The sequence below is a fragment of the Coenobita brevimanus genome, chromosome 91 (assembly GCF_032717465.1).
Source record: "Coenobita brevimanus isolate Jiangsu-jjx chromosome 91, ASM3271746v2, whole genome shotgun sequence".
Taxonomy (NCBI): domain Eukaryota; kingdom Metazoa; phylum Arthropoda; class Malacostraca; order Decapoda; family Coenobitidae; genus Coenobita; species Coenobita brevimanus.
In genome coordinates this window covers 10,425,458-10,449,510 of record NC_137044.1, presented here as the reverse complement: position 1 = coordinate 10,449,510, position 24,053 = coordinate 10,425,458, and the positions used below count along the sequence as shown (strand labels likewise).

The 24,053-nt window shown below is 40.5% G+C and overlaps 1 protein-coding gene across 1 annotated transcript in view; it reads left to right on the top strand.

The window, feature by feature from the left end:
* Asap (ArfGAP domain of ASAP) overlaps positions 1 to 24,053 on the top strand; it is a 225,044-nt gene that overhangs the window by 167,705 nt on the left and 33,286 nt on the right. The window contains exons 14-16 of the mRNA XM_080281948.1: positions 2,731 to 2,760; positions 4,531 to 4,678; positions 18,998 to 19,294. Coding sequence (XP_080138074.1) covers positions 2,731 to 2,760; positions 4,531 to 4,678; positions 18,998 to 19,294 — 475 coding nt within the window. The remainder of the gene's footprint in view (positions 1 to 2,730; positions 2,761 to 4,530; positions 4,679 to 18,997; positions 19,295 to 24,053) is intronic.

The following is a 24,053-nucleotide window of genomic DNA, read 5'->3' as shown; positions in this document are numbered from 1 at the left end:
CTTAACAGCGATTTAAGGGTGCCGGCAGTCTGACAGCCACTTAGCCGTGATTTACGAATCTGTGATTTATAAACACGCGATTTACGAGGATTGAGTGTATATATATATATATATATATATATATATATATATATATATATATATACATATATGTAAATGTGTTTATATATATATATATATATATATATATATATATGTAAATGTATATGTGTTTATATATATATAGATAGATAGATAGATAGATAGATAGATATATTTATATATATATATATACAGTGTATATATATATATATATATATATATATGTATATATTTATATATATATATACAGTGTATATATATATATATATATATATATATATATATGTATATAGCCCTGGGCATCTGTGCTCCTCTTGGGGCAACATAGGATTGGATGATGAATGAAAAAAAGTATATATACTGTATATACTGTATACAGTATATATATGGTTTCTGTCGTGGTTCCATTATAACCCTTTGCATTTCCCTTCCCCAGTTCCCATTGTACTCTGGTGGCTTTGTGGTCTGTGGCTAATCAGAGGATAATTTCTGAAGGACCTAAGTTTATCCCACTTTCGTGTGCTTTGACTGTAGTGATAGATGTAGGGTACTCGGGAGAAACAGTAGGTAAATTAGCGACTGTAATTGCATCCTTAACCCCCATTTGAACTTCTGGATGTGCATCATCTTGATGAACGAATAGAGAAGAAAGAATCATTCTGAAGCCCAGAGCTTTTTATGGTTGACAGTTCATAGATTCTAATTTTTGCATTACTAATAATTCTTCAATAGGGAGGGGAATTCATTCTGAACAGAGTGGATGATTAGGGGTACTTTTTTCTTTAAAATAACAACAATAACAAGAACTCCAAGTCCTAACACAGTATTGTCATTATATTAAGCAGTTTAGCATAGCATCATTTGCCATTATTACCCCCTGCTTCCTTGACATGGGGTTCCATCCTAACCTCCATTACAACACTTTGCAAACCATGCAGAATAATGCTATATGTATCCACAATGCCAGAACCAAAATGGCTTTGATGAGTTACTTACACTCTGAAACTAAAGTCCTTCCTGTCAGAGAAGGACACATAGTTCTATGCAGCAGCCTGTGCTAACACGCCACACCCCTGTGATTAAATGACAGAGCCACACACCGTAACTAGGCACGTAAAGCCATCACCACACAAATATTAACAGAACCTCTTCAGCAACATTCCACCTCCAAGTATCGTGCACTAACAATGAAGAAACACCTACATACTTCATGTGCAGGGCAATACAAGACCTCGATCAAAACAGTATACTAGCACAGTACTATGAGTCCCCCTGTGGATTTCAACCCATCAGAGATATCATTACATGGAGCTGACTGAGTTCACCTAGCTAGTCTTACATCAGAACATCACCCAGCCCTCCTAATTTACTAGCTTAGATTTTGGTTGGATGAAATCCTGATTGAGACGTGTCCCACTTGTACATTTATAAAATACTGTACAGCCACACAGCATAACAAGCATAATGGAGCATTGCACAGCCACAGCACATATTACACTGAGATGCAGGTGCAACATCAGCAGTTTAGGGAACCTATGTGACAACCCCAAAGGAGCGGTTGATGATCTGTGGTTGATGGGTCTGCATGGGCAGGTGGACAGGCATTAAACAGCAACAGCAACAACAGTGCATCTGAAATGTGGGCATCATCCAGCCCTCTTGAGTTATCAGAAGAGGCTGGATGACTCCATTGCTGATGCCTGTCCAGGATGCAGCACAGCACCACATACTATTAAGCTCATTATGGAAGGTTGCATTGCACACAGTCGCCTGTGCCAACAACACAGCATACACTCCTTGAGAGCTCTGTGGGAAAGCCCTGTCTTGCCCGTGGTCTTCCTTAGGAACTCGGCCAGTCTGCCTAGGGAACAACTACTGCTACTACTACAGTGCAGCTGTTTACTTAATATTGTTTTTTGACCAAGGTTTACTTGTCAAATTTGTTGATTCATTATGTTTTCCAAGTTTTAAATTTTGTGAATATAGAATGCCACATTCTGGGTGTTTCGCTGTATTTCTCACTTTTGACTTGCTTGCTTGATTTCCACATTGCTGCAGTTTCTCTTTCAGGTAACATGACTGGGTACAGTATCTATATAATTAGTTCTAGATAAATGTTTGTTTGTTTGTTTTTTATTCATGCTGTAATTGGATAACCTGCTGCAATACAAACCTGTACTTACATATACATACAGTACTGATATACAAGTTTTAATGAGCAGTAATTTGAAATTACCATGGCCTGTTTTCATGCTTGTTATTGCTTAACAAGTCCTTATGCATAGCGCTGAATAATGCACATCACATTTTTCAGTATAACTGCTGGTACCTGCTGGTAATTGTGAATGAAACATAAGCAAGAAATTATGTTACAGGATAAGGAAACTAAAGAATGGAGCTACCTTTAACAGGCATACATAATATTGCAGTCAGTACAACATACACTCATTTATATAGAATTGCAGGTGCAAGTGTTTGACCTCGGGGACCGGTCAGTATCTTAATGAGTGACTTTATCTGTAAACTAAGTTGAATAAGTTACTCATGGTTTGATACTAATATGTAGCTGTAATTACCCACCATTACATGACCATAGCTGTTGTGAAGGAGGTGGTACAACCCAAACAGTACATTTCTTTTCTTATGCAGTGACTCACGAGAAGACTGGCTCAGCCGGTGGTGAGTACTCCTGCCCGCACTGCTCGGGGCAGCAACCGGAATCAGAAGGCAGAGCAATTTTGAATGCCTTGATATATATACTGAAGGACTGACTATAGTTTGCTCCTCTGATTTTGATTTCCCCATTTTATTGCACATGTGGCTGCAGTTCACAAATGATGTTATGCATTGCTGTTCGATCTCTCTTTGTGTTGCTTCCTAAACAGTAAGAGAACTGTAATAAATTTAAGTATAATGTAGATACTGTACTTTGTAAACAATAACTAATTGATGTTATGTTCTATAGACCCATAATATGTTAGCATCCTGAAAATCATTTCCCAAAGTACTCAGTACAGTAATGATTCATGACTAACAAGATGAGCTGCAAACAATCTGCTTCTGACGCCAGTTCTTCCCTCTGCGCTAGCTAGTGGAGTGGATGTGGCATGTTATGGCCCATATTTTTGTCGGCTTAGGAGGCTTTACAGTACCTCTTCCTTAGCTTGTAATTTGTATATTGCACATAAATATTTTCATGCATGTTAATTATACCATTCCAACATGAGGATTCATTGCATAAATATTATAGCTGAAAATATGAATGTGCTATATACATACTAAACTAGTAAGGAAGAGGTGTTAGAGAACTTCCTTGCCAATGAGTATACAGGCCTTAGAGTCCCGGGCACCATAGTTTGTAAACTGGATTAGAGTGGGAATTCAGCTGTTCTGAATGTGAATGCCTTATGTTGGTGATCTCAAACTAATGGTGCCCTTAGTGAGTGCAATTAGGAACACTGCACCCTCATCATCTGCACTTCTTTTAGGAAATGTGTTTTCTACATTTACCTAGTTTCCTTTTCATAATATTGTGCTATAATTCCTAAAAAGTTATAATGTAAAAATTTCCTGAGAGGTTCTGTCTTTATGAATCAGTTGCTTTTTTTTCTGTCTTTTGGTTCTATAGGAACAGTTCACTATTTGAGCCAATTTTAAGCACAGTGACTTGCAGGAGCATGTGTGACTGCCTTTTTCCTCACAACTAGATGTTTAACTGGCTATGCAATTGGTAAAGTGTCATGTGTTTGTTAATGGACAGCCTATATTATTAATTATATGCTCTGTTACTGATATTTTTGTCAGATATTTTCTCCCAAGTGCAGCTGTAACTGGATGCAAATTGTTGATGTCAGTGCATTAAAGTAAGCTACAGTATGAAGTACTAGTGTATTTAGAAAAGGCTGTGTTCATTTTTCGTTATTCACAGATAATATAATTGCATGTCTTCTAGAATCTGTGATTCATAGTACTCCTCATAAACTTTGATGTTTAAACAAGAAAATGTAATCTACATATATGAATATAATTTTTTATTTTTTACCATAGTCATTTAGTATGTATTTGTTTAGTATTCTCCCACTGTAATCTCCACCCATATCATCGGTGTCATCATCCTATGACTCATCTTTATTGGAAAAGTTAGTACAATAAATCATTACTGAACTTGATATTTTGGTACACATAAAATAGGATTGAAGCCTATTCTAATGGCACAGTACTGTACAGTTATAGATCAGATGCACAGTTTGTGCTGGGATTTCTGTTATGTTATATATAATTCTGGCATACTGATCCCTGTCTGGCTTCCGTAATAACCTTTTTTTTTTTTTTTTTTTCTTATCATGATTTATGTAATTTACTATCATTCATTAACTGGATCAGTTGCTCCTCACCATCCTGTACTATGCCCTGTGTCAGTACCCTACACATAACCTTTGTTGTCCACAGGGATGAGAGACGAGAGTTCATTCAGTCAAAGTATGTTCGCCGTGCATTTGTGACTCCTACAGTGGCCTCAGCCGATGAACTGCAGTTACAGTTACGTCAAGCCATTAATAATAATGACCTCACTGCCCTACTCAGAGTCTACTTCCAGGTTTGTCATGATTACTTATTGACTAGATTAGCAATTCATTGGAGATTAATTCATGATACTAAATATATATGAACTTCATTAAGTTCCCATTATATGTTGACTCTTTTGACACAGTTCTTGCATGATGTTATTTTTTCTGTTAAGTTCACAGTTTTTATTATTAAGCTCATAATTCATTGCAGAAAATTTTCCCATTAAGCTTCCGTTTCTACCTACAAAGCTGATTTGTAAGATTCTATCTATTTACCTTGTAAGTTACATGGAAAAAGTAGTGATGCTTTTGTGATTCATTACTGACTTATAATGAGGACTACCTTTAAATATCCTGGTATTCATGGAGGAAGCACACACATTAGGCCTGCTTGTTTCCATCCAGTTGAATAGGCTTGAGCTTTTTTATTTTGCAGAGTGCAAGTCACAGCACAAGCTTTGTTTATGAGGGAGTGCAAATCACCACTCAGGCTGAGCCAGATAAACCTGCACTGTAAATTTTCTCACAAGTGAGGGTCCCAGAGCAGGTAATCGTGCACATAGTAGGTTAAAAGAATTATGAAAAACACAGGTACAGTACACCCAAGTCATAGTGGGTGGCCAACATTGACCCTCGGGGGTACCACCATGAAAGTGAAGTAAGGCTATAAGCTTGGGAACTAACCACACAATCATCACTCTGAGGCAGGAAACCTTCATCCACAAGTATGCAGAGTCAGACTCCACGCTGAGACTCTAAAATTGCCATGTATCGTAGTACACATCTCTGACTTTATTTCACACGTTTCCAGGACCTGTTAGGGGTAATTAGCTCCCAGGCCATGGAAAGTATCATCTGTGCCATGGCCACCCTCCATTTGGAGATTCCTTAGAAGAAGCATGGCATCATCCTTATGTATGCATGTATGCACTGATACACCCAGCAAAAACTAAGCACAATATCTCTCTCCTTTAGTTGGATATCAGGATGAGCAAATCCTCAGACACAGATAGCACAAATAAAGTGGTTCTTCATATTATATAGTATCCTGTATCATGCCTGATATTTAATTTCAAACACTAAAAAATACTATACCAGATGTAATAATTGCAGCTGCATCATAGTGTGACCCTTATATTAACCCCTAGGGTACACAGTTCTCCTGCCTCGACTACCCCCCAGGACGCAAAAACAAGCCTATTTTTCAACTTTCTCAAAGGTTAAAAGTTTTATGCCCGATTTATAGAGCTTGAATTTACACACCTGAAAATGCAAACCCCACCCTCCTAGACCCAATAGTTATCGAGCTGTGGCCCGACAAAGTTGATAATACAATACTGTAGTTATCCGTCACGGCCCCAGTGAGAAAGAAAATACACTGCTTGCACCTGTTTTCTTCACAAATATACATACAAAAATCACCAAAATCAATTTTTTTGGGGGTGTATAGATGTTATAAACCATCGTAATGTGCTTAGATATAAATAAAATAGTGACAAACCCCCCCAATAAATACGATAAATAGTAACAATTATCCTCCCCTCCCCTCCCCTCCCCTCCCCTCCCCTCTCTGCCAAGCTGTCAAATCTAGCTAGGGAAAATGGTCATGAACCACCCCAATAAAAATATGATAAATAGTAAAAATCATCCTCCCCTCCTCTCCCCTCCCCATACCTCCAGTCCCCTCCCTCCCCTCCCCTCCCCTCCTCTCCCCTCCCTTCCTCTCCCCTCACCTAACCTCCCCTCCCCCCTTTCCCCTCCCCCCTCCCCTTCCCTCCGAGCTTTGAAATCTAGCCAGAGAAAATAAAATTTCTTTTTTGTGAGTGGGTTTGGAGTAAAGGCAGCTAAAATAATTGTGGTGTGCATATCTGTATGCAAAGACACAAATAAATTACAGGTAATGATTCAAAAACACACGCCATAAAGCATAAAAAAAGTACGCTAAATATTCAAAGCCGGGGAGGCAAAGATACTGCATGCTAGGGGGTGGGGCTGGGGGTGGGAGGTGGTAAGGCCAGAAGGGGGTGTATGAGGATGGAGGGATGGGAGGAGACCACCACCAGACACAAAGGAAAGGTCCCAGTGGAGTACAGGGACATGGAGGGGGGTAGGGGGAAAATACGCACTCCCCAGATGACTGGGGAGGGGACATGGGGGGGGGGGATTCACATGGCAGAAGAGGGGATGCATGAGGAGGGTGTTGGAGGGGTGGTGGTGGTGGTGGTAACAATGGTGGGAGGTAGGGTAGTAACAAGGTAGTAGGGTAAAGGGTAGTGGGGTAAAGGGATGTGGTGAGAGGGAGGTGGGTGTACACCCCCCACCGCCTGGGTACGGGCCTGGGTCCCCCTTCCGGTGTGTCCAACACTTAGTTCTGATTGATTAGAAGCCATCTACATCACAGCCAGGGTGGAGCCAGGTGCCACCACTTTTTGTGGATGTTGCATGATCGGCGTTGCTCATCCTTTTAAGAAATTGCGTAAAAAGCTTGATTGATGAGCTTAGTACTTTAGGGGTTAAAGTACTTCATGAAATGTTTAGAATGAGGCTTTTTTTTTTTTTTTTTTTTTTTTTTTTTTTTAAACCGTGTGCCAGCTATTTTTAGCCCTATGGGTCACACCAGTGCTGGCCATTTTTCGACTTTTTTTTTTTTTTTTTTGGCTAAAATGATAGATTTTGATGTGGAAACGACGAATTTCACCATTAAAATGCTCACCGAGGCTCAGAAATGAGTTTTATTGAGTCCTGCATACTCATTTACAGGTACAGTATAGCCGCTCTCTCATGCTCACCACGTATGTGAGAGAAAGCCGTTTTTTATGTAAGGTATACAGAGGTATTTATGCTGGGAAGGTATAGCAATGTTTAGTACACTTTTCTGATTAGTTATCACTTCAGCATCTATCACAATTTGAGCGTCTGTCTCGCTGTGAATGCATTTTCTCACACTTGAAGATAGGTACAACCTGACTTCATTACATACAGTCCTGGCACTTACAAGAAGGTATTTACAACTTGACTTCACTATATAGTCATTACACTTACAAGAAAATATTTACAACTTACACTTACATGAAAATATTTACAAAATGCCTTCACTATGTACAGTCACGCTCCCTAATTTAGACCCACCCCGAGCCAAGCCCAGAGCTGAGGGAGTATATCTTACATGCTCTTTCGGTAATACCCCTCAACAAGCCTCAATAAACATTTCCCTTGAGGTAATTTATTAACCCTTTAACTGCGGGCATTGTTTTGCCCCAACTGGCCTCTCCCGCGGGGGTTCCAGCCAAAATGTAAACAAACTTTAAACCTTTATAACTCTGCACAGAATAAATCTAGAGCAAAAAATAAGGTACCATTAGAAAGTACTAACCTTCAGCTTTGCATTGATGTAGGTTTCATGATTTCGTTGACTATCACTGGATGGGCAGTGCCGTTAGAAGTGAGCAATCTAAAATCACTATTTTTCGCTCACACACCATTACCTTTGCTCACACACCATTACCTTCGCCCACACACTATTACCAAATGCCAACCTCATTCTGATAATAATACTATAAACATATATGAACACTGCACATACGATAAACACCCACTCTGTGTTCACTGAGGCAGGTAAAAGACACTGTAATTGCCTGCACTTCACTGCCACATCAGGGGTGTTGTAATCACTATTTTTCGCTCACACACCATTACCAAATGCCAACCTCATTCTGTAATAATACTATAAACATATATGAACACTGCACATATGATAAACACCCACTCTGTGTTCACTGAGGCAGGTAAAAGGTACTGTAATTGCCCGCACTTCACTGCCACATCAGCGGTGTTGTAATCACTATTTTTCGCTCACACACCATTACCAAATGCCAACCTCATTCTGATAATAATACTATAAACATATACGAACACTGCACATACGATAAACACCCACTCTGTGTTCACTGAGGCAGGTAAAAGGCACTGTAATTGCCCTCACTTCACTGCCACATCAGCGATGTTGTCACTCACACAGCTGGACAGATACTGATGCGTGTTGGTCAGGGGTGGGGTGGGGGGCCCGGGGGGTGGGAGGTGGGGGCCCGGGGGGTGGGAGGAGGGAGGTGGAGGTCAGCTGGAGTGAAAGAACTTAATAGCTACTCTTCCTTGAAACAATTGGCGCACGGAAAAAACGCGGGGTATTCAAAATATTCACAAACATTCGAGAATGACACCCGCGGTTTGGTCCAGTTTTTGCAATGTCATTCTGGAATGACACCCGCAGTTAAAGGGTTAAGAGACGTATAAATATATTCAGGTCTTACTTTTTTTCATGCCCTATGTTTTCCCAAATCTACTATATAATTCCGTCCAGCACTGTCCTCTTCAGTAAATGATTGTTTCAGCAAGAGGTGAGAGTGGAAAGGAATGCAGTAAGGTATAGAATGATCGTTGGATGGCGATAGTGAGAGGGATGGGGATTGAGGGAAGGAGTGGGGTGGGGGTGCCTAGTAAATGCGTTCGTTTAAGAGCTGTGGCTACTGCCTCCCTCAGCTCTGGGCTTGGCTCAAGGTGTGTCTAAATTAGGGAGCGTGACTGTACATCACTGGGTGAGGCACACAGGCAGAGTGAGGCAGAACGAGCGTGAGGGGGGGAGCAAGTGAGTGTATGGCCTTGACAGCCTGGGGGATGGTAGAGGAACTGTTACTTTACATGCCTGCCAATTTTTACCCGCGAATCTTGAAAAATGCGGTCACAGTGAAGTTTTTTATTTTAAACTTTTTTAAAACGGCATTGACACTGGCCGCGGCATTATGTCAGACCGTTTTAAAACAGCACTGGGATGCGGCGGGTTAAGAGTTGTACAGTTGTTTTTGTTGTTGTTGTGCTACCCAAATCTGTCTGATTGAGCAGACTCATCAACCACAGACAAGCAACTGCCCCTACAGGGATATCCAGTGAAGTGAATCATTGTTCCTATATGGCTGAATATGCCTCACCAGATTGGGTGCAGGGATTAACGTGGAGGTTTGCTTCTTGGGTGGATGCTGCAGTTGTGTCTCTCCACCCAGTTAACAGGAGCACAGTAGTAGGCTGCACACCACCTCATTGTTTGACCACAGTATATGGTTACCACCCAGCACTGTATGGTTTCCTGAATTACAAGAAATCATTTGGTGTCACCCAGTGTAGAGCCACTTGAAGTGAAAACAAGAGTACTGTAACAAATAGTGACAGGAATGATGGGAAAAATAGCAAGAGGACAGGACAGACACAGAAAAAGAATTATAGATATGAAGGAAACACATTAAGTGAGTGGATGATGGGCACCCCCCACCTACTACTAAGGTGTACGGAAATATATTAAAATGGTTAGATATCTAGGACTATATTACATAGTTACAACTAGACCATAGAGATCCTAGAATAAGAAAATAATATATGCTTTAAATACCATTACAATAGCACCATGATTTATCACTGTTCTTAGAAAGTGAGGTCATAAGAACTGTCGAATGGTTAAACAGATATACAGTTTATAGTAGTAAGGTCAGTAAGAGAGGGAGAACAAATACTGGTAGATCATAGATGGGATAAAGGTCCAGAGTATTGCAAGAAGACGTGTTAGGATGTTAACCCTATCAGATTTCTGGGCCAGGCAGATTAAGTCTGTGCTAGAGTCAGCTGCTCGTCCTGACTCACATCTTTGTGCCACGATATCTTTCTTTGATCGTTCTGTGTAAATACACTTTTCATGACAGAATGTTGGTTTTGGTGTCATTATAAAGCTGAATAGTTGTACTTTATCGTAGTATGTTCAAAAATGGAAAACAAAGAAAATGAAAAGGCAAAATAATGAGTTGAAGGTAGGCAAAAACCAAAAATATTATACCTTGCTGTTGAAAATTATTCAACAACAAAAAATAATAATAATAAAGATACAATAGTCCCTCAATTATCTGACGTAATGGAGTCAAAGGCATGTCCGGGTAGTGGCAATATCCGGATAATGAACAATATCCCCCATACTATACAAGACCCTACCTATACCCAACTTCCAACCTATACCTAACCCATTTGTACAGTTCCTCTGCTTATTTTGGCAGTGTTTTCCAGTCATTCAGGTATATGTAGACATCAAAACACACATAGGAATATCCAAAATAATTTTAAACACCAAGAAAACCATGCAAAAAACAATGAAAACCAAAAAACACTACCTATACACTACTGTATGTACAGTACCCCTCCTGATTTTGACACTGTTTTCAGGTCAGCCTGCCATATTTAGACATCAAAACACACATAGGAATATCCAAAGTAATCCTAGTCACCAAGAAAACCATGAAAAAAAAAAAACTGCCTAAATGTACAACACCCCTGCAAATTTTGGCACTGTTTTACGGTCATTCTGCCATATTGAGACGTCAAAACACACAGGAATATCTATATTAATGCTACACACCAAGAAAACAATCCATAAACAACAAAAATCCACAAAAAACCTGAAGGCAGCTGGAAAATCAGTTATCTTTCTGTGGCACAGGTGATAGCTGCTCCCAGGGCACACACACAAAAAATTCCACGACCAAATATGCCTCCAGAAATTGATCACAATAGGGTCCCACAACGAACATTTTTTTGACTAGCAATTTCAAGTCTAGCGATAGGATAGAAACTGTCTTCAGCTTTGTATCTAGCGACAAAAACCTCGAAACTAGCGACTCCATGGCAACTGTCGTCTAGTGAGCGAGCCGTGAGGCACACTTCGACTCGTTTTCCAAATGAGCGAGTCTCGTCTAGCAAGTGAGTCGCACCTAATGAACGAGTCATATGGCGTGTTTTGATTCACTGTTGTCCTGCCCATCGCTATGCTAGTGCAACCTTGCCCTTTGTTTTATACCTGGCTCCCCCCATTGTTCACTGTTTTCACTAGCCTCATGGTTTCTGTGGCTGGTGGTGGAAATGGTGGTGAACCTAACTACTATGAAGGGTTTGAAGTAATGATGAGATACTACAGGAGATACTGAGAAAGGCTGGTGCTTGAGAGGGTGACAGTGGTGGAGAGGAGGGTGTCGATGGTGGTGGTGACACTTACTCCCAGTAAGCATGCGCAATCCCAACTCCCAACTTTTTCTTTCAATAAACTGCATTCTGAGCATTTAATGGTGACTTTTTGTTGTTTTGTCCTATTAATTATAATAAGTATTAGTGGTAGGTGGTGGCAACCATCATCCACTCACTTGATGTAGTGCTGCCTACTTCTTCCTTAGCCTTTATCCTTTTTTTTTTCTTTTCTTTTTTTTTTCTTTTTTTTTTTCCTGTCACTTCTTATTGCTTTTCTTTCCTTACAGGTGACTTTACTTTGAGTGACAAACCAAATGGTTTCCTGTAGGTCAAGAAATCATTGACAACACTGGGTGGTAACCATATAACCAAACCATACGTGCTCCCTACGTGTCAGCAAGTGGGTTGGTGGAGGGTTAGTGCCCCTCCCCGTAAAACAAATAACTCAGAGTCAATGGCTACCCCTTACGGGATTATGGCGTCTTGCAATAGATAGATAGATATAAAAATGTGACTATTTAGTGGCTACAAGTTGACAAAAATGAAAAAGTAGTTGAACACTCTAAATGTTCCAATTTTTCACTATATAAAGTTTGCCTCCAAACTAACAGTTTCAAGACTAGCAAGGTTTCCTCAGTTCCTTTAAGATCACTAGTTGCTAGGCCTTACTGTATATAGATATACTGTACATGATATACTGTAAAATGTGACTATTTAGTGGATACAAGTTGACAAAAATGAAAAAGTGGTCGAACTTTCTAAATGTTCTAGTCTCTTTTTATTTTTTGCTATATAAAGTTTACCTCCAAACTAACAGTTTCGAGACTACCAAGGTTTCATCAGTCCCTTAAGATCGTTAGTTGCGAGGCCCTACTGTATATTGATATACTGTACATGGTATACTGTACGATAAACTAATACAATCACTACTCATTATACGTTGAACCGGTATACGATAATTCGCTACAACAATAACAAAAAAGTTACACCCCAAAATCCAATTTACGATGAATTTCCCACTATAACGATATTCCCACAGAAAAATTTCGTACAAAGCACCAGGCGCACGCAAGGCGACCATCACTTGTCTCAGGCAAGATGTCATCCCCGGTGTGCAGAGCATTGTTTTTGTTCAGTTGCGGTCCCACCACCCCTTCAAAGCCCTGTCTTTTCCACTTGTTCATGTGTGCCCCCCTGCTATCGTCACCTCTCAGCCAAGCATCATACTACAATAGGCCTATACATTGCATAGCACCAGGCCAATGTTACACATGTGTGATTGTTTTGTTGTTGCAATGATTTACTGTACGTGAGTAATGCTGCCTGTATTGGTGTGATAGTGTTTGTTTTGGTCTTGGAGACGACTTGGACCGACACAGGAAGTGATTAAGGTGGGTTGTCATTTTTGGTAGATGACTTTGGGAAGTTGAGTTAACGTAACTCCCCTTTGATAATGTATTTCAATCTCCCGATTGATGATAAACTCATTATACGTTAAGGTATGACCTGACGTAACCCCATCATATAATGAGTAGTGACTGTAAAAGCACAGAAAACTGATAAGTAAAATAACACAACTGCAGTGAGAATAATTGTTGTTCAAGAGTAAAACTTAACTTCATATAACTTCCCACCATCCTAGTGCAAAATTTTGCCTGCACCTTGCAAGAACTAAGCACATGGCTAGATATAAAATTTCATGAACTTTCCCATGGATTTTGTGGAATTCATCACCAAAAACTTTAAAAACTCATGGGTCAGCATTGTCAGCACAAAGGAGGGAAGGGATGGAGGGAGTGAGGGGGGAGCCAGGAGGCAGGGCTAACAATGCAGGGACCGTAGGAAGGTATGGAGGAGGGACAAGAGGAGGGAAGAAGTGAGGCTATGGGCAGGATTTTCACCCTTCTGTCACGAGGCAGACGGGCACTTTTACCTGACTTGTGGCTTGTGGTCTGTCTTACGTACGCATTGGCCAATGGGAAACACAATTCCCAGTGACCAGGCAACTTTGGACTTTCAGTGTAGAGACGGACGGGCGCATTCACGTGACTTGTGGCTTGTGGTCTGTGTTATACATACTGTGGCAGTTGGGAAAGACTAATCACAGTGGCCTTGCGACTTTGGACATTTGATGGGGATGCATACAGGTGTTTTGACACCATTTGTGGGTTATGGTCAGTATACACGGGTGCTGGAGGTTTGTAGGGAATGAACAGGCCAGCTCGCAACTTTGACAATTCAGTACAGAGGCTGACAGACATTTTAGCTTAGGTTGTGGGTTACAGCCTACTTCCCATGCACGTCTAGAGCCCAGCAGCCACGATACCGATTGTTTGAACGTGTTGGCTGGCTGGCCAAAGTTCTCAGAGACTTTTATGAGCAGATACTGTATATCTCGGAGGATAAGACAACCCTTGAATCATCAAAAAAACACCCCAAAACTAGGGGTGGTCTTATAGGCCAGGTACAGAAACAGGAGTCTTAAAATTCTACTCAAAATACCACCCTATAACAAATTTTTAAGCTACTAGATTGTAAATACAAAAACACTAACCTCAGAATCCCATACAATCTCTCGTAATGATGAGTTGGCGAAGGTTGCTGGGGTCTTCAGTCTTGAAAACAGCTGTTGTAGGGTACACAGTTTTTATTTTTGACTAAAATCCATTACCAGTGTGGTGTTAAACCAATAAAAGCATTGTAAAATTAAAAAAGCATTACACACATTTAAAATCCCTCAAAATCACAAGCTTCATCATCTGAGGTAGAGGACTCTCCTTCTAGCACATACTGAGTCTCCCTGTTTACATTGTTGTCATATGGGTCCCAGTCTGAATCAGGTGAGTCGGCTTCGGTTTTGTCGTTGGCTTCGTCATTAGTGACCCACAATAAATCATCCTCCATGCCATCCATTGCATTAGATATACCACACTTTTTGAAAGATTTTACTACAGTCTCTACTTTCACTTTATCCCATGAATTGATTACAAAATCACACAGCACATCAAGTGATGGCACATGCATAGCTCTAGGATTTTTGAGCATTTATCATCCAATTATTCCACTCTTCACAGACGTAATCTTTAAATGGCTTGTTCAAGTTAACATCTAGTGGTTGCATTAGAGAAATCAAACCACCTACCAGCTCAGTCAACATGACACCGCACGTACAGTATGTAAACAAATCAGTCATCAACCTTGGTTAAAGTACGGTACCAACTGCCTCTACAGACGATAGTCTACATATAGTATTTACCTTATTATATGCCTCGCTGATAACATACTAATAATTCAAACAATTTACAGGTAATACTTTAAGGTATGATACCTTATTACTGGTAATACATTCTAGGCATTTAATTCAAGGTACTATTTAATTCATTGTACTGTACTGGTATATCACCATCTCCGTTGTTTGGTGCTCACTGACCTAAACTTCACCACAGATAGTGTGATAGTTTGGGGGTCGTCTTATACGACCGTTATGAGCTAAAACCATGAAACTCAGACTGAAATTTAGGGATTGTCTTATCTGAAGGTCGCCGTATCTGCCGAGGTATACAGTAATTGCAAGTAAATTTGGATAATGGTTTGATAGAGCCAAGGCCCAGTATCCTGATAATGAACAGGCTCGGTACTGCTCCTCCGGATGAGTGAAGGATTACTCTTTATAAATCTAATTTAAACCATGCAAAACTACAGTGAGTAACCTTTACAATGATGTATAGATTATAGTTATTTCTGCATTTTCTTGTGCAGTGAAGCGAAAGGAAAAAGATGCAGATATTCGCTTTGCGATCATTTTCTTTGATTTGTCAGTACAAATACACTTTTTATGATAGGATGGTAGTTATGGTGTTATTTAGAAGCTGAATAATTAAATAAAAAGTCAAAATGACGAGTTGAAGTCAGGCAAAAAATAAAAATCTGATACCATTCAGTAGAAAAATATTTGCCAAGAATAAAGTAATAAAGAGACAAAGCCATGAGTCACACCAGCTGCGCAGTACCCGCCACGCATAGAGCAATCATTTCATGACGTTACGCTCAGATCTCATTGTTATGATGTGTTAACACTATTGATGGTGAATATTTTACAAAGGTATCTTAAAATGATGCATAAACATGTCATTGGAATCTCTTAGGTTGGATTTGAAATGCAGTGAAAATATGTCACCGGAATCTCAAAGGATTAAAGAGGTATATAGTTCATAGTAGAACAAGTACTAGTAGGTCATAGATAGAATAAAGAAACAAAGTAATGCAAAATGTTTTAACCCTTTCATTCACAATAAGTTTCAATAAGTTTCGCGTTCCATGACACATCGGCTTTCTCCCCTCCCCCTGCCGCCGTCACGCTCTCCAAAAAAGTGTATTCTCAGCTTATTTTTACCACCTAAACATACCTGTATTTATTTTGCCATAATACCTACATATTCCTGCTCGTCAATGTTTGTTCTACACGATAAGCAAAAAAAAAAAAAACTATACGTCCATTAGAGCGGTGTGAATAAATATTCGGGAACATTCATCTCACTTCCCAACATCATAGCTCGAATGTTTACTAATGTATCTTTACATGTTATACCATCATTTGAAAGAGAATTTTATTAGCTTTCGAGTGGGGCAGTTGGCATTTTGATACAAGGCATGGTTTTCGATTAATAACCAAAAAAGTAAAACCTTTGTCCGACAGATGACAGAGTTTTTATTCAGGGAGCTCTAGTGAAAAACTTTTCTCAGCAGTGTTATGTTTTTATTTCATCATCTAATGCAGAATTTTGTGGGCTGTCACATAATATAATCAGCATTCTCCTATGCCTCATACTTTTCTAGAAAAATGCAAAAAACTACAGTGTACCCATGCCATGTTGTGACTGTAGGGCGGTTTCCCGCCTCCTCTAAGCTGCTACACATATTTCACCATTTCCATGCACACTAGATATTGCACACTATATTCACATGATTCACTGTCACTATTTTTATAGTTGAAAACTGACATTTGATGCAGGGTAGAGGCAGTGTATTGGTCAGAAACAGTAGCACGGTCTTCGTTGGTCCAGTGGCTGATAACGGCCACGAACACTTCACAAACACCTAATTTCCTATTGCAAACACCAAATCTAATCACAGTAGTGTCCAAAACCTATACATAAGCATTATTGGTTTAGTGAAATGTGTCGCACAGCCGGGACGAAGGTAATAGGCAAGATTTAAAGGGACAAGGGACCACACACCACCTTCCCCACTGACAGCTCATTTGGTGCTGAAAAATCTGCATGCACAAGTCGCAGGTATCAAGACCCACTGTTGCCAACTCATTACTCTTGACGTGAGCCGGGCAAGCTATGATGCCTCAAAAAATGATGCAAATTGACCAAAAACTTTTTTTTTGGTGAATTTTTAATGGTTTTATGATGCTAAAGTCGTCACTGTGCATTTACGAGGAAAGACCCTAATGACACCAAATGCATCACTGAGTACAAAGGGGTTAAGAAAGCACAGGAGGAAAGGTTGAATGTTGTGGAAATGAGAATGTTCAGTTGGAGGTATGGAGTAACGAAGTTGGGAAGGATTAGAAAAGAGAAAATTAGAGGGACAGTGAAGGTGAGTGTGACATCCAAGAAGGTGCAGGAAAGAAGACGCAGCCTGTCACGAATTAGGGGCGTGCCTTCAGGTTTACATTATAAACTTTAACTATTCGGCCATCAGTCCTGTTTGCTATGACCTACCAGAACGCAAGATCTATCTATCTATCTATATACCTAGGCTGCTTCCCCCAAGGAAAGGGAGGTAGAAAGCAAGAAGTTTGGTTAAAACTCAAGGACAGAACCATCGTTGTGGTAACAGATCCAGTGAGTAAAATGGCCCTCTCATAGGGGTGATGATGAAGCAGGTGATGGTAACATTCTTCCCACCTGCTTGCAACACCTACAGAGGCACTAGAACAATGGCTAAAACATCATGTGACTGATCAGTCGTTGAGATAGAAAACGATAGTCGGGATAGCTGATTTCTTGTAGGCGATAGTGAAGTAATTGATGGCAAGATGCTGCTGACCCACTTGCTATGACCTATTAAAACAGTGGACCTATGGCTAATACTGTAATTTGTGAACTGACCCTTTGTTGAAGTAGGAGACAGAGTAGTCAAAGTGGATGGCTCTATGGTGGGTGATGGTGAAGTAGTTGATGGCAAGGTCCTTCTCCCCACAGTACACCTGCCCCAGCATCCCCACCTAGCTCCCGTTGACCAGTTCACCCCATTTGTCTGCGGTGTGGTTGATATGGTTGTTAAATATGTGGTTGCAGTACCTATCGGTAATAACCCAATCCCAGTTACCATTAAAACTTTTCACCACTGTATGGTGGTTTTTCAATCCATCCTCCCATGCCGATCATGATTTTTTATTCTTGGAGAACTGCAAAACCATGACTGATGTACCTATATACAGTATATAACAATAAAAAATCATCTGTTCACTTCCAGTCACTAACAATCAAAAATACTATGAAAAAGATTCTGATTATCAGATGAGTCATTTAAAATCAATAGACCATGAGAGAAGCAGGCTAAGAGCATATAGTGTATGCTGTTTACTTTTATTTGTATTTGGAAAGCTTTCTTGATGTTATAATGATCGGCAGCAGATAGTTTCATAGATAAGCATATGTTTAATGATATTTATCTTCCTGCAGTATGTGTAAATATCATCATCATCATGTTTTTTAACCAATTTTTTATGATGACATTGATATCTTTGGAAATATGAATTAGAGAAGACCTGGTCACAGCCTGTTACAGTTATAAACTATGCAATAGGAGGTGTGAGGTTGTTTGTGGCTTATGTGCTTGATTTTGGGTTGCCATTTCCCCACATGTAACATGAAGAGATTGGGTTTCATCGAGGGACTTGTGCCCTTGTTAGTTGCCTTTAACCCCATCATTCAAGTAACATTTTCTTTTTTTTAATTCTTGCCACATCCAGGTAATTATATTTGGCTTTGGAGAGACCTCATGAAGTGAAGGAGTTTGTGGAGGCTGTAGGTAACCCTTTGAGTTCAAAAGTCCTCCTCTAATCTGAATAAGGTTATTTGGAGATAGCAGTGATAAATAAAAAGTGTCATCAGACTGATGGTGTTAAACATTGAGGGAATAAGTGGGTAAGGTAGATTGCATGCATTCACTATATAGGTGTATAAAAATGTCTGTCATTTTACTGTGTTGTGTTTTCTTTTCGGGTGCTTCTGTGAAGTACTGCAGTTGTTTAATTGATATAATGGTTAATTGCTTGTCAGGGTGCTGACCTGGGGCTGCCGCTAACATCCTTGGGGGAGTGTGCACTTCATGTGGCCATCTACCAGGAAAATGGTGCATCCCTTCCATTAGTAGATTTTCTGGTGCAAAATAGCCACTCTCTGGATCGCCAAACGATAGAAGGCAACACACCTCTCCACTACTGTGTTATTTCATCCAAGCCAGAGTGCATGAGGCTTCTCCTACGAGTGGGTGCTAACCCAAGCATAGAAAACAACAATGGTAAAACACCACTTGATATTGCACATGAGCGGAATTGTCGTCTCATGGAAGACATGGTTAGTGTTTAATGGTATTTTAGCTAATAATGTAGTACTAAAGGTACAGCACTGATTTTCCAGCTTGGTTCCAGAGCCTTGCTGGATGAGCTGTTTTGCAGGATTAACAGAGGAATGGAGGTCACATCCGTCACATAAGCCAGCAGTGACCGAAGAAGGTCACATGTAATAATTCAACAATACACCTCTGACCCACTGCCCTTTAGTGTAATCACACTTATTTTCTAACCTTTTCATCATCACTAGATCATGCTCAGTAGTCTTACCATCTTTCATAGTTTTTCTTATGTTCATTTGCTTCTTCGAATCACTGTCTGCATAGAATTTCAATATTTGATCAGTTTGCTTCATTATATCTTAAACAGTTGATGAACCGGTACCATATGTATTTACCTAGTTGTATTTACCTTGTGATATACAGGAAATGAGCTATGCTCGTGGAGTCCTGTCTCTTTTTCTCAGTAAGTCAAACTTTTGCTTTTAACTCATTGACGTTTTTAGACTGGGCAATCTCTTTGTCCAGGCTATTCCACATGTCTATGAATCTATATGGAAAACTTTATTTCATGATATCCGTCAAGCAACTTGGCCTTTTCAGTTTCATTCCGTGTCCCCTTGTTACTCTCCCATTCCATACAAACAGACCTTTTCCATCTGTTTTATCTACTTCCATCACAGCCCTAAACACTGCAATCATGTCACCCCTCTCTCTCCTTTCTTCTAAGGAAGGCAAATCCAGCTTTTTCAGCCTCTCTCTGAACGACAGATTTGCCAGGCTGGGGACCATCTTGGTTGCTGTTCTTTGTATTTTCTCGATCTTCTTTTTGTGTGGGGACCACACTGCAGCTGCATATTCCAACCTGGGGCGGATCATGGCCACTATCGATTTTTTCATCATCTCTTCATCCATATAATGAAATGCCACTCTTACGTTAGTCAAGAGATTGTACGGCTCTCTATCTTGTTAATGTGTTTTTCAGGTGACGGACTATCCTGGACCAACACTCCCAAATCTTTACTTTTTTCTCACTTTTGTGATTGGTTCATTACCCATCTGATAATTCAGTGATGGCCTCGTGGTACTTTTACCCATTTCCAATATCTTACATTTTTTTTCCGTTGAATTTCATTTCCCACATCCGGCCCTAATCATGAATCCTATCCAGGTCCTCCTGCAGCATTTTACAGTCTTTCTCAACTTCTACTCTCTTCAAGATCTTTGCATCATCAGCAGACAGACTTGCATAACTGTTCATTCCATCTACCACATCTATCTATCTATCTATCTATAGCCCGACGCCCTAATCCCGCAAAGGGTGGCCGCAGACAAAACGCCTCCAAGTCACTCTGTCACCCACCATTTGACTCCCCTCCCCCCAACTCACCCCCCCCTCCCTCATATACCACATCATTTACATAAATCAGGAACATTACAGGTGCTAACACCGAGCCTTGTGGGACTCCACTTGTTACTTCCCTCCATCCAGACATCTTGTCCTTTATTACTGTCCTCATTTGTGTGTCTCTCAAGAAGTCTTTCATCCACTCCAGGAGGTTTCCCTTCAGTCCTTCTATGTGCTCCAATTTCCACATTAGTTGCCTGTGGGGCACCTTGTCAAAGGCTTTCTCCAAATCTAAATACACACAGTGCACCCAACTGTCTCTCTCCTGTAGCACGTCAATTGTTCTTGAGCAAAAACTCAACAAGTTGGAAACACACGACCTTCCACTGCTGAATCCAAACTGACTTTCACCCAAAATATTCATCTCCTCCAGATAGTTTATCCATCTGTCTTTCAGGATTCTCTCACACAATTTTGCGACTGTGCTGGTCAGGGACACGCGTCTATAATTCAGGGGTTCATGCTTGTTTCCTCCCTTATAAATTGGTACCACATTGGCCCTCTTCCATTTTTGAGGCACTTTCCTCTACTTCCAGAGAAAACACAATTAAACCATGAATCTTATCTACATATTGTTCTCTGCATTCTTTCAGTACCCAAGTAGAGATTCCATCCGGTCCTGGGACTTTCCTTACATCTTGAGTTTCCAGTAATTTATACTTTTCCTACACTTCCACTTATACATATTTTATCACTACATTTCTAGTCAATCCCTCCCCTCCACAAAATCCCTTTCTTTAGTGAAAACCGATTGAAAACATTTGTTCGTTATTTCAGCTTGCATTGCCGTATCTTTATAGACCTCTCCTTCTACTTTCAGTTTGGTGATTCCTTCCTTTTGTTTCAGCTTGCCATTAACAAATCAGCTTGGGTTCTTCCTTACATTTGTGATTCCTTCCTTTTGTTTCAGCTTGCCATTAACAAATCAGCTTGGGTTCTTCCTTACATTTGTTAATTATACCTTTTTCAAAGTTCCTTTCTTCCTTGCTACGTGTTCTTGTATATTCATTTCTAGTCCTTCTACATTCTTCCTTTGTTCTCTTATTACCTCTCTTTCTCCAGTTTTTCCATGCCATGTCCCATTCTTTTCATACACCTTCTGTTAAACCATTCCTTCTTCTTGTTTTCTTTCCCACTTACTCTTGGAACATATTTTTCTACTCCGGAATTTTAGAGGTCTAGAAAGGTATCCCATTTCCTCTGCATCTCTCTTGCTTCTCTTAATTTTCTCCAATCCACGATTTTGACAAATTTCCTCTATCCTGTAAAGTTTGCCTTCCCAAAGTTGTATCTTCCTTGCATATAAAGCTGATCTCTTGGCACTACGTTCCCTTTTATCATCCGGAATACATGATCACTTTTTCCTATAGGACACAGATGTTTCAAAGTTTCATTTACATCAGGTTCTTTGGTTAGCAGTAAATCTAGTTTTGCTGGCATGTTATCACCTCTGAATCTTGTCTCTTCTTTGACCCACTGAGTCATTACATTATTCATTGCTATATTTAACAATATACAGTAGTGCCCCAAGAATCTTACACTACCTCCTGAGACCCATTCCTCCCAGCTCACCTCTGTACTATTAAAATCACTCTTCAGAATTATGTTGTTGCTTTTCTCAGTCACTTTCTGTAGATATCTAACCATGTCTGTCAAAATCATCTGGTAACAAATCACACATAACAATCGCTAACACATACAATCCCCCCCCAGTCGTCCCCCACAGTACCACACAATTACTCTCCACAGATACACCACATCACTAACATTCCCAACATCATCCTGGGTGGTGATTTCAACGCCAAGTCATCGGCCTGGCATGTCAACAACCCTGACACAGACAGAGGGCTGGTACTACAATCCCAGACAGATCATCTTTTCATACTGAACAATCTAGACCAACATACCCATATCCCACACCAAGCCCTCTTCCTTCCATCATCTCCAGACATCACCTTCTGCTCCCCAAACCTCACCCCCACTACATCATGGAGAGTGGTCAAAACCCTAGGTTCTGATCACCTCCCAGTCATCATCACTACCAAAACCAGGATCACCCCAGCTGGCCACAAACACACATACACTAACTATAAAAGAGCCAACTGGGAGGCCTTTGTAACTGAAACAGAACAACATTTCGAAACTCTGAACAGTACACCCATCACAAACATCAACACTGCTGTGCACACTGTCAATGCAATTATACAAAACGCAGACAAAAGACACATCCCTAGAGGCAACAGAAAGAGAGACAACCCCAACTTCACACCAGAAATTCAAGGCCTCATCAGACAACGGGACACACTGCGACACTCCCCAACACCCCATACACAAGACACCATACAACATACAAGAACTCAACACTCAAATAAACAATAAAATATCAGAACAGCAAACACTAAACTGGAAAAATTACCTCCAAACACTTGACCACAAAACAAACATCAGCAAACTCTACAAAACACTAAACAGCATCACACTTTCCAACAGCAACACCACACAATCACACGCTGCCATCACAACATCAGACACCATACCCTCCAACAAACAACAAGCAAACACTCTCATCAATCACTTTTCACAAGTCAGCCATGTAAACCCCCATCCCGAAGACCAACATCATCCGACGTAAGAGACAGTTCCCCACAGACCCAGACTACGCACCTTTCACTTACAACCGGACGAAGCACATCATTAACAACCTCAAGCACTCATCTGCCTGTGGAGCAGACAACATAAGCAACATTCATCTTAAACACCTTGGACCACAAGGCATACAAGCACTCACCAACATATCAAACTACAGCTACTCACACAACATAATACCCAACATCTGGAAGCATGGCATTATCATCACTATCCCTAAACCCAACAAAGATCCCACGTTACCCTCCTCACACCACCCCATCACACTCCTCTGCACCCCTTCTAAAGTCACTGAACGACTGGTACTACAACTAGTCACACTTCACATTCCCCTAGCCCAATCACAACATGGTTTCAGGCCACTACACTCCACAAACACCTTTCTTACTTTACACAGAGAGTTTTCGATGGTATGAATTCAGCTAGGCCACCACACAGAACACTCCTAATCACACTAGACATTAGCAAAACTTTTGATGCCATCCCCTGCCACAACCTCACAAACAAAATACTCAACACAAACATGCACAATAACACAAAAAGATAGCTGGCAAACTACTTAGCAGGCAGATGTGCACACGTAACATTTGCCGGTCAGTCTTCTAACATCAGATGCTTCACAAACAGTGTCCCCCAAGGATCTGTTTTGTCCCCTACACTCTTTAATATATACATGTATGACACCCACACCCCACACACCACAAATACAC